Genomic DNA, 10956 nt, shown 5'->3' on the forward strand with positions numbered 1-10956 from the left:
GTTCACACTATGTGTAGTGGATACCGTTGGCCGGTGTTCACACTATGTGTAGTGGAGACCGTGGGCCGGTGTTCACACTAGTGGACACCGTGGGCCGGTGTTCACACTATGTGTAGTGGATAGAGTGGGCCGACGTTCACACGATGTGTAGTGGTTACCGTGGGTCGGTGTTCACACTATATGTAGTGGATATCGTGGAAAGGTGTTCATACTATGTGTAGTGGATACCGTGGACCGGTGTTCACACTATGTGTAGTGGATACCGTGGGCCGGTGTTCACGCTATGTGTAGTGGATACCGTGGGTCGGTGTTCACACTATGTTTAGTGGATACAGTGGACCGGTGTTCACACCATGTGCAGTGGATATCGTGGATCGGTGTTCACACTAGTGGATACCGTCGGCCGGTGTTCACACTATGTGTAGTGGATACCTTGGGCCGGTGTTCACACTATGTGTAGTGGCTATCGTGGGCCAGTGTTCACACTAGTGGATACCGTGGGTCGGTGTTCAAACTATGTGCAGTGGATACCGTGGGCCAGTGTTCACACTATGTGTAGTGGATACCGTTGGCCGGTGTTCACACTAGTGGATACATTTGGCCAGTGTTCACACTATGTGTAGTGGATACCGTGGGCCGGTGTTCACACTTTGTGTAGTGGATACCGTTGGCCGGGGTTCACACTATGTGTAGTGGATACCGTGGGCCGGCGTTCACACTATGTGTAGTGGATACCGTTGGCCGGTGTTCACACTAGGGGATACATTTGGCCAGTGTTCACACTATGTGTAGGGGATACCGTGGGCCGGTGTTCACACTATGTGTAGTGGATACCTTGGGCCGGTGTTCACACTATGTGTAGTGGCTATCGTGGGCCAGTGTTCAAACTAGTGGATACCGTGGGTCGGTGTTCAAACTATGTGTAGTGGATACCGTGGGCCGGTGTTCACACTATGTGTAGTGGATACCGTCGGCCGGTGTTCAAACTATGTCTTCTCATAATTTGGTTAGATACTAAGACCATTATACACATTTTATAATATTATTTTCGATTGGCATTAAGAAATACCGGTCAAATCCCAAACGTTTGTTTCGCATATAGATTTAAATGATTGACATTAGAGTGATGAACATGGTTTAATTGAATCGGACATAATTTTAATCAGAACTACAAGAAAATAAATCACTTTTGTTATCTAAGAATTGATCTTATATTCAATATTTTCACACCAATTTAAATACACATTGAACTCTCCGCAAAGATATACAAAACAACAAAATATGAACTAGAAGTATCAATTTACACCATTTATCCTGAATGTTAACAAACCTACCATGTAATCTATGATAAAACGTACACAAACTTTACCATATTGTTTATTATAACCCGTAAATAGACAATACCGTGATATCCATTACAACATACGTACACACATTGCCTGATGTCCATCGTAATATGTGTAACAGAATTAAGTATGCTCAATTTGAATGGTTTGACAAAAATAATCACAAAATGTTCCTGTTGACCTTTATCTCTGGATTCGGTAAAGTGGTTAATTTACAAAACAAAAACAGTAGTTGGTATGTATACTTGATCACAGGCGAACTCACGCTACTAGCTACATGCTGAAGCACAACGACCCCGTGGTAAATGTCACACAGGGTTCCCTGTCTGTATCACTCTACACACGGATCCAGACGGCAGGCTCCATCACCGGCTCTCGAGGTAAAGATTTTATTTCATCATAACGGACCATATTTGACATTCAGTAATGAGAAAAGCTGTATTGCATGCATTGCCGTCATCTTTATATACCAAATGATATGGTTATCGTTTTTACCATAATATATTTACGGGTTTATTATGAAAGAAAAATACCAATCGAGGTTCTGTGCGGAAAGTTTGGTCGAAAGGACTTGTTTTTCATTTTGCAATAAAAAACATATTAAGTTTTATTAGTTCGCAAATGTTAAATAGTGCGAAAATAAGTACAGAAATGAATACTGATCGGATAGTTCCTTCTACCTTATCATGTTAGAACAGTATTTTTGTTGGCTTATCTCTGTGGGTTACCATCACATTCGAAACTGTTGCAGAATGCCATTGATAGAGTGCTTCCACCGGGGATCGAACCCTCGCTCTCCAGATTCCTAGTCGGACACTCTACCACTGAGCTAAAGGGAATTCCCTCTAGCTCGAAGCTAGAAGGTGACCGTTATCATATTTACAATTAAAACCTGCCAAAATTATGTGTTCTAAACATATAACTAAAATGTAAGATAATATGCATTGTTACCTTTGCTTACAGAAATGTAATACGCTATAGATTGTCACATATTCGATGTGCGACATAACTTAAAAGCACTTCAAGAAATCCTTTTAAAGTGTATGATTTTAACTAGAAATACACTATTACTCTTAAATAGGTAAGCAACACCATGGTTTTGCGGCCAATTCTTCGCCATTTGACCCAGTCCAGTCTCCGCCTGAATGACCAGTGTGGGCGACTCAACAGTACGTGGACTGTTGGGATCCTTGTTCTGTTTTCTATCCTGACGGGTTGCCTCCATACGGCGTACGACCCCATTACTTGTTGGACACCCTCCGAGTTCCAACCACAGATGGTAAAGTATGCTGATAAGATCTGCTGGGAAAGCTCAACATACTATGTGAGGATTGAAGACGTAAATAACAACAATGAACCATTGGCTAGCAATCATTCACCAATGACGAAACCGCCGTATCGCTGGATACCGCTCATTCTCCTCGTACAGGCATTGTTGTTCAAGCTTCCTGACATTGTCCTGTCAGTAGGACAGGGCCTTGTGGGGTTCCGATTTACGAAGATTTTGGGACTTACAGACGGTTACGAGACCCTTAACATGGCTGACCGAGCACAAATGGGGAGACAAGTAGGACGGTACGTGAAGAGCTGGATTGATTCCACTGTGTTGAAGGGATGTCCGTGGGGATGGCTTACTCTGCTGTTTCTGTTCACAAAGCTTCTTTACTTCATCAACGTCATCACACAATTATCTATCATGAATGTAGTTCTGAAGGCAGAAAACCAGACTTCATTTGGACAGCAATTGGCCGAAGATATTTCGAGCAATGAAACTTTGACTTGGCGAACCATAGACCCTAAACTCCCGAAAATAGTCTTATGCGACTTTTCCATTACGCGATTGAGCTTCACCCACAGTTACACTGTTCAGTGTTCGTTCAACAACGTCACGTACTACGAGATAATGTTTGGGTTCTTGTGGATGTGGATGGCGATCGTGTGTGTCATCACGGTCTTAAGTGGCGTGGGCCAGATTCTTATCGTTCTAGTGCCAATCTTTCGCAGAAGGTGAGAGTAGATTTTCTGTCCATTGCATTTTTTAGTTGGTGTTGGTAGCAATATATTTAAATTTGCATGGCATTGTCACTATATAGCCTCTTTGAAAGCTGTGTCGTTGACGGGACTTTAATTACCATGCATCACGAGACACAAATCTTAGCGTATTACAACACTGATCGGAACTACAAAATCCAATATAAATAAACATGACGGCTGCTGAAATATCGCTGGGCATTGTGAGATTTGACAATGCCATTGTAAATTTATGTGCAAAATAATTAAAAAACACTTTTATTACAACGAAAACAAGACCAATGTCTGCAATATCGTACAAAATGCACATCGGTTGAAATCACCAATGCCGGCAATGGAAACAATTTTAACGCTCATGCAATTTATCAGAAATATCGTCTGTTACACTGCACTGATCAACAGGGTTCGTTACAAATGTCTGAAATACACATATTATATAGACCTACTGACACATGTGTTACAGACCTACTGATATGAGTCACAGCACACATGAACATTTCAGACTTTTGTAACGAACCTGTGATCCGTCGCAAGATCACTCACTTCAAACGCTATCTTTCACGCGTCTCGCATCCACCATTCCTGAGTTTCTGACGACATGTCAAATAACGAGGATGTTATAGAATCTTCAGACTGTTGTAAGGTTCCCATACAACCAACAAATACATTCACGCATGGATTCTTCAAAAAATGATCAAAGAGAAAAGTTCGAATTAACTTCCAAAAATAACTCCCTCTTGGAGGGCAAGGTCGGATTTACGGTGTTCACTGTATTTGTCCATGCGCGAAATTTGTTCCGGGGAAAAATTGAAAAAAAATCAAATATTACTTTCAGCTCATGGTTCTATTGATAAACTTAAATCACCCTATAGACATATCATACGCAATTGTATTGATACTGAATTGTGGAATAAAATTGATGTTTTTGTTTAAAATTCAAAATACTACTTTGTTTGCCAATCAGAACGCGACAATACGCTGTTCAAACTATTGAACGAAATTGTGTGGACTGTCGATAAGGCGGGCATTTTTAATTTTAAATATAAATTATAAGTTAAAAAAGAACATAAGAGGCGGAGAAAACGTAAATATAAGTATTGAACTGTTTTTGTATGGTATTATAGCGCGCATTATGTTGTTTGCTTCCAAAGCTGTGTCATTCAAATAGATCATAGATATCATACAAAAACAGTTCAATGCTAAAATATTTGCTTTATGAGAAGTTCTTTTTACACAACCGATAAGATGTTCTATGTGACGTTTCGATGACCAGTACGATATGTACACTGTCACATTCATCAGACAAATGACCAGTGAAGCGTACGCGCACAAAGATGTAAAATGTGTACGAGTTGTCAACCAAAGCGTTGCCGAATCGAGTCATTTCGGTACATATATAACAACTATTGTACATACGCTTACAGCGTAGCCGAATCGACTGGATTTGGTGACCAATTCGTTCATAATTTACACCTTTTGCATACGCTTCACTGGTCATTTGTCTGATGAAGGTGACAGTGTACATACCGTACTAGTCATCGAAACGTCACATACCCAATCGTATTGGTTGTGTAAAAAGAACTTCTCATCACCATACTTACCAACCTGAAGAAAATGTTTAAAAACATATTTGCGAAAATGTTTAGAAATATATTTTCTTTTGCTTAAATATGCAATAAGCATTAATATATATTTATATCTGATGATTTCAATTAAACTTAATTATACATGATTAAACACTGCTGGAGAGTTTTATTTAGTCTAATATAATGGTCATTGAAATTGCAGGAAAATCAACAATATAGGTGACGTTTCGATGACTAGTATGATATGTACACTGTTCACAAAGCTTTGAAGCTTTTAAGAGTCTGAAGAATCTCCTAGAGATGAAAATACTAAGGACCCGTTGTTGAGATTCTTCGTCCGTAAGGATATTTTTTCTGTTTATCCCGATAACATTATCCCCAACAGTAATTAGGATATGTCTTAAAACATAAGATAATCAGAGAGAATGTGTATATGTAATAGTATATGTATTGCGTGTTAGCCTATGGTTTCACATCGGCACAATACGGTTATTATAGGACAGTGTTTGGTTGATTGGTGATGAGGTCAGAGAATCAGGGAGGTCAAAAAATTGCTATACGCTAAAAGAGCAAAGATATATAGCCACGTTAGGAAAATAGTAAGCAAGACCATTGCTGTATTGGGTATGTTGATTTTCCTGCAATTATAATGACCATTATATTAGATTAAATAAAACTCTCCAGCAGTGTTTAATTATGTGTAATTAAGTTTGCAGAGTTAAATCGAGGAATGAGATGCTTTTAAATAAGCAATAATCATGTCAAATATTACAGAAAGATACATGTTTGATTGAAATCATCAGATATGATGTTGATATATTCCTGAACCCAGTAACGTTTTCTATTCAGGTTTGTCAAGAGTTATCTGTACCTGTCCGGTGAAGTGGCACCTTCTCCTTCCGACAACGACATTGCCCGGTTTGCAGGTTCAGAGATAACGGAGGACGGCGTATGTATATTGAAGGCGATCGGCGAGGCGTCGTCTGAACACCTGGTCAGGGATGTAGTCCTCTATCTGTGGTCTACCACACACGCTCAACAGATTGAAGGGACTAGAAATCAATGCGTGTATCCGCCAAACGGTAACTATGGTAGCACACCAGAAACTCACCAATTGCAAGAGTTCCCTCATCAGCCAACACGTGTGGGTGTCTACCATCATGTTAATGACTGAGGGCTGAAGCATTGTTCTTAAACATTGTATCTTCTCGTGTTGACCTATACGTCATGCCAAAAGTATACAGTGAAATTAATTAAGTGTTTAGACGTTCCCTATATATGCGGCTGGTAGAATTCTGGGCTTTTCGAGATACATGCACACAATGAATAATGATATGTCATTTTACGGCCAAATTAAAGGTAATCAGATGTAGAAAAATACTTTATTTCGTCGTTTTATATTTCATAATGAATTACCCCGTATTGTTGTGACACGAGGGTTTGTTTACGTGAGACAGATACTATATGAACCGAGGGCAACGCTCGAGGATGATATTATTTGTCAAGGGGAGGTAAATCTAACGTGACACAAAATTGGCGGAATTAGTCATTAACTGGATTAGTATACGGGATAAAAAATATGTATTCACATCTGATTTCAATTGAAAAGAAAAAAAGTAAGTGGGGTTATAAATTGTTTTATCATTACCTTTTGAAATAAAAGAGCTTAGAATGCATGGCTTATATTATGTCTTTGATAATGTATACATGTACCAAACCCCCCAAAAATGTACATTGATAAAAGTAGGTACAAATGCTTTTACATATGCTTGTACCTGTACATATGCCTTTGAAACTTTTATATATTTAAGTTTCTATTGTAAAGAACGCTGTGCTACCACATTTATCTCCGTACACTGCTTAGAACTGTTCTGATGATGATTCTTGCGTTAGAAAATTTAATAGCTTAAAAAGGTTAATAAATAAATAAACCATACAGAAAGACATAAAACTCAGCATTAAGTGTTCTGTTTCTGTATTTGGATATATTTTTAACTTACAATGGTTTATAACTACAATAGACGTCTGACAAGGCGGTATAACCGAACGCAAACCTGTCCATGCTCTGATTGTTTAAAATTTACTTCTCTCCCTTCTTCAGCTTAGCAAACTCTGACTGCGTATAAATTAGCGTATATTGATACCTGTCTCAGATATGGCGCCGTTCACGCTTCAGTGGGAAAATGTTCTATGACAGCCATTGATTAGTTCCTTCAACATATACAAATATGGAACATATTCTGGATCCATTTTGTCTGATTACACAACGGCAAAATTCTTATTTAATGGAAGCACATTAAAAAATCTTTGACGGTAAAGTAAACAATGGCGGCTTCTTTTTCCAACGTTCGACCGCGTCACTCACTGCATGTCCATAACGATCGTTATAAATGAATCCAAATGTTCGAATTGCTACTAATATTACATAATTAAAAAAATTAAAGCGATGAAAATGTTGTTCATTGCGTATTTACCAATATAACGATGTACATCTACTGGGACTATAATATCCTGGCTACTACATTTGTTTATTTATCATCGTAGTACCCGCTTCGACCGTTTCTTCTTTGTAAAGCATTTAAACATTTTTATGATGTTTATATTAGGATTGACCTTGGTAACGCGCACCAAATAATATGTTCGTTACCAACTGCGTTCATACTACCATAAACGCCGTCAAATTGAAGGTCAATCCTTAAATGAATCACTTTTATTTACAACCACCTAAACACGCCGCCCCTTACATCAAACTAATCACGCTGCCTCTCACATCCACCTAAACACACCACCCAACACATGCACCTAAACACGCCGCCCCTTACATCCACCTAAACACACCGCCCAACACATCCACCTAAACACGCCGTCTTTACATCCACCTAAACACACCACCCAACGCATCCACCTAAATACGCCACCCTGCATATTCACTTAAACACGCGGCCCCACACATCCACCTAAACACGCCGCCTCTCACATCCAATTAAACACTCCACCCCACACATCCACCTAAACACGCCGCCCCTAACATCCACTTAAACACGCCGCCGCTCACATCCACCTTAACACGCCGCCCCACATCTTAACTTGAACGCGCCGCCCCACACATCCATATGAACTCGCCGCTCCACACACCCACTTAAACACACCACGCCACACATCCAACAAATAAAATCCACCTCTTACATCCACTTAAACACACCATTCACACATCCCCATAAACACGCCGCCCCTGACATCCACTTAAACACGCTGCCCCACACATCTACTTAAACACGCTGCCCAACACATCAACTTAAACACGCTGCCCTATACATCCACATAAACACTCCACCCCTTACATCCACTTAAACACGCCGTCACTTATATCCACCTTAACACGCCGTCACTTACATCCACTTTAACACACCGCCCAATACGTAATAAAAACAGCATGACGCAATATAGGCACTGGATTCGTATTACTTAGATATGTAACTGGATAATTGTTAGCGATAGTGTGGTCAAAGAAATTCGTCAATGTTTTGTGTCAATCCACCTCTATATCACTATTATATGTTAACGCATATCCTTTCGGCTTTCCTGTATCCGAATGCCACTCATTGTGAAAGATCCAAATATTGTGAATTCAATAGATCAATAAAGGAAATAAAAACAGTGGAAAGATGTATGCTACCGACGCTTCAATACATGTAACACAAGATGGGAAGACTCTGTCTGCACACCAACACCAGCAACACATGTAGGTGTGAAATAATTGGGCAGAGTTACTGCATACTGCAGTCAGTGTCACTTGTATGAAATGCAAAATGTTTGGGAAGCCGAAACGCCACGTATTATACCGCACAGAACGCCACGTATTATACCGCACAGAACGCCACGTATTATACCGCACAGAACGCCACGACCTTCCAGATGAAGACGTTTCAACATGGTGAGCCACACATGGATGAATTTGATTGTTTCGTGAGCTTTCACTTCTGAGGATCTATTGTAAAATTGAAACTAGACAGTTAACATATTAAATAATGTTAGAAATGGAAACGACTATGCATATTGCACTGGTGAAAGAAAAGACAACCGTTTTACTTTTGGGATTATTTTTATTTCATAGTATTAGCTTTGGAGAATGTAGAAATCGAACAATGCAAGGGTAAGGACGATACTGAAATAAACAAATTAATATGTTAGAAATCATCCAATGAACATCTACTTCTGTGATACTGATGAGGATATCATTCCCGTTAATTGCACAAGACAAGTTAAATGTAATTTTTAGATGTATCATTTTACAGTTAAAGCAAAGAAAATTTACTAATTTCCAAATAATACTGTCTCAACCAATCCATTGTTTGTTGCCTATTTATTACATACATTATAAATGAATTCAATTGTTACAAAAATCACTAACTCTGAACCAAGTTGTCAACGACAACCAAACGGTAAAATAACACAAAAGTGTAAAGCTCTAAAACAGTCAGCATGCACCTAAAGGTTGGATGTGAAAATTAAAGCAGATGGCCTAACATCAGCACTGCATCAGAAGGTAGAATAATCACCGACTTTACTGAATGTAGGACAACGAACACCGCGTAGTTCAAAAAGCTCAAAGTCGTCCATTCAGGAGCAGTGGAAAGCTGAAGTCATTCGAAACCAGAGCGCAACAAATACTGTTCACGGGGATTAAGAAGGAAACCGCTTTAAAGTTCACGGTGAATACTTTGACGTATGTTAAAAATAAATTGTCATAATAAAGAGCTGATTTTAATACTGATTGTCCACTGTGATATGGCACAGATCATTTACAAAAGTAATACAACGCCAGCTTTACAGAAATATATATATTTACAATACCATTACTTTCAGCTCGTTTGATTCTTTTTTTTTTTGTATCAAAATCCTTGTAATTACAAATACATCACATATTCACCCCGATCTTGTATCGTTAAAATAATAATAAGGGACATAACTCGTATAACATAATTGGCTTTGCTATACGAAGGTTAGATATTTGAATTCTATGACTTAATTTCAAAATCATCAGGGACGTAACCAGGCGTACGCACGGACGCACGGGCTTCCACATAATTTTTTTAAGTATACTTTTAACAAGGATCACATTGTAGAACTTCATGTGATAAACTTTAACAACTCATATAATCCTGGGCCCTCAGTGAATTCATTATCTCATTGATATTGTTTCTTTTATTGACTATTTAACGAAAATGTTCCTTGTTCATGTGGAACTAATTATTACGCATTTGATAAAAAGTACTACAAGCCAAATATGAAAATGATAGGTATTTTATGTCTCAAACTGCACCAGAATGGGTTCCAGATTCAAAAAAAATCTCGGGGGGTGGGGGTAACCCCCCCCCCCCGGAACCCCCAAACTCAGGAGGGGGTTACCCCCCATTCGAACCCACCCCCTACTCCGCGCTTCGTATGCTTCCACATACTCATAGTCCTGGTTACGTCCCTGATCATAATACATCCACTTTGCACATAGACTTTCACAATTTACATATTTATTTCATTGAACATTGGAAATGTTACTAGTACATATAAACCTAGTAAGTCATATAAACCTGAATACATCTGTATAAACTCTCTAGATTAGATAATATAACAACATGAAATTTTGGATCATTTTGGTTCACAGAATGTTGGATCATTTTGGTTTACAGAAGTTTTCCAACAGCTCACATTAGGTAGAAAAAACCAAAATACTAATACTATTTGAATAAAAGAAAAATGCGCTTATATTACTCCGCGTCAATGATAAACCAATGATAAACCAATGATAAACCCCTCAACAAATGTTTTATATGATGTCTATCTTAATGGAAAGTTACAGACACATTACTAAAATAAACTAAATTCTTAAATTATTATTTTAGATATAATGATCTAGTTAATATATAATCTTTATTTCTATCTTAATTTCATGTCGATGTTGCCAGCTGTATGGTACATACTAGTTAATCATCTCC

At 38.6% G+C, this 10956-nt stretch overlaps 1 protein-coding gene across 1 annotated transcript; it reads left to right on the forward strand.

Annotated features, from left to right (window-relative positions):
- Positions 1–1596: 1596 nt before the first annotated feature.
- LOC110451785 (innexin unc-9-like) lies at positions 1597–6344 on the forward strand. Its single transcript, XM_021499961.1, has 3 exons — positions 1597–1726; positions 2428–3353; positions 5813–6344. Exons 1-3 carry the CDS (start codon positions 1652–1654, stop codon positions 6135–6137), a joined length of 1326 nt encoding a protein of 441 aa, XP_021355636.1. The 5' UTR covers positions 1597–1651; the 3' UTR covers positions 6138–6344.
- Positions 6345–10956: the final 4612 nt, after the last annotated feature.

The sequence above is a fragment of the Mizuhopecten yessoensis genome, unplaced genomic scaffold (assembly GCF_002113885.1).
Source record: "Mizuhopecten yessoensis strain PY_sf001 unplaced genomic scaffold, ASM211388v2 scaffold673, whole genome shotgun sequence".
Lineage (NCBI taxonomy): Eukaryota > Metazoa > Mollusca > Bivalvia > Pectinida > Pectinidae > Mizuhopecten > Mizuhopecten yessoensis.

What these genes read in the sequence shown, in the direction of transcription:
- LOC110451785 (XM_021499961.1), top strand. Translation starts at nt 1,652, where the DNA reads ATGTCACACAGGGTTCCCTGTCTGTATCACTCTACACACGGATCCAGA. An exon ending in CTCCATCACCGGCTCTCGAG is followed by an intron (nt 1,727 to 2,427) that starts GTAAAGATTTTA and finishes ACTCTTAAATAG; the next exon opens with GTAAGCAACACCATGGTTTT. An exon ending in GTGCCAATCTTTCGCAGAAG is followed by an intron (nt 3,354 to 5,812) that starts GTGAGAGTAGAT and finishes TTTTCTATTCAG; the next exon opens with GTTTGTCAAGAGTTATCTGT.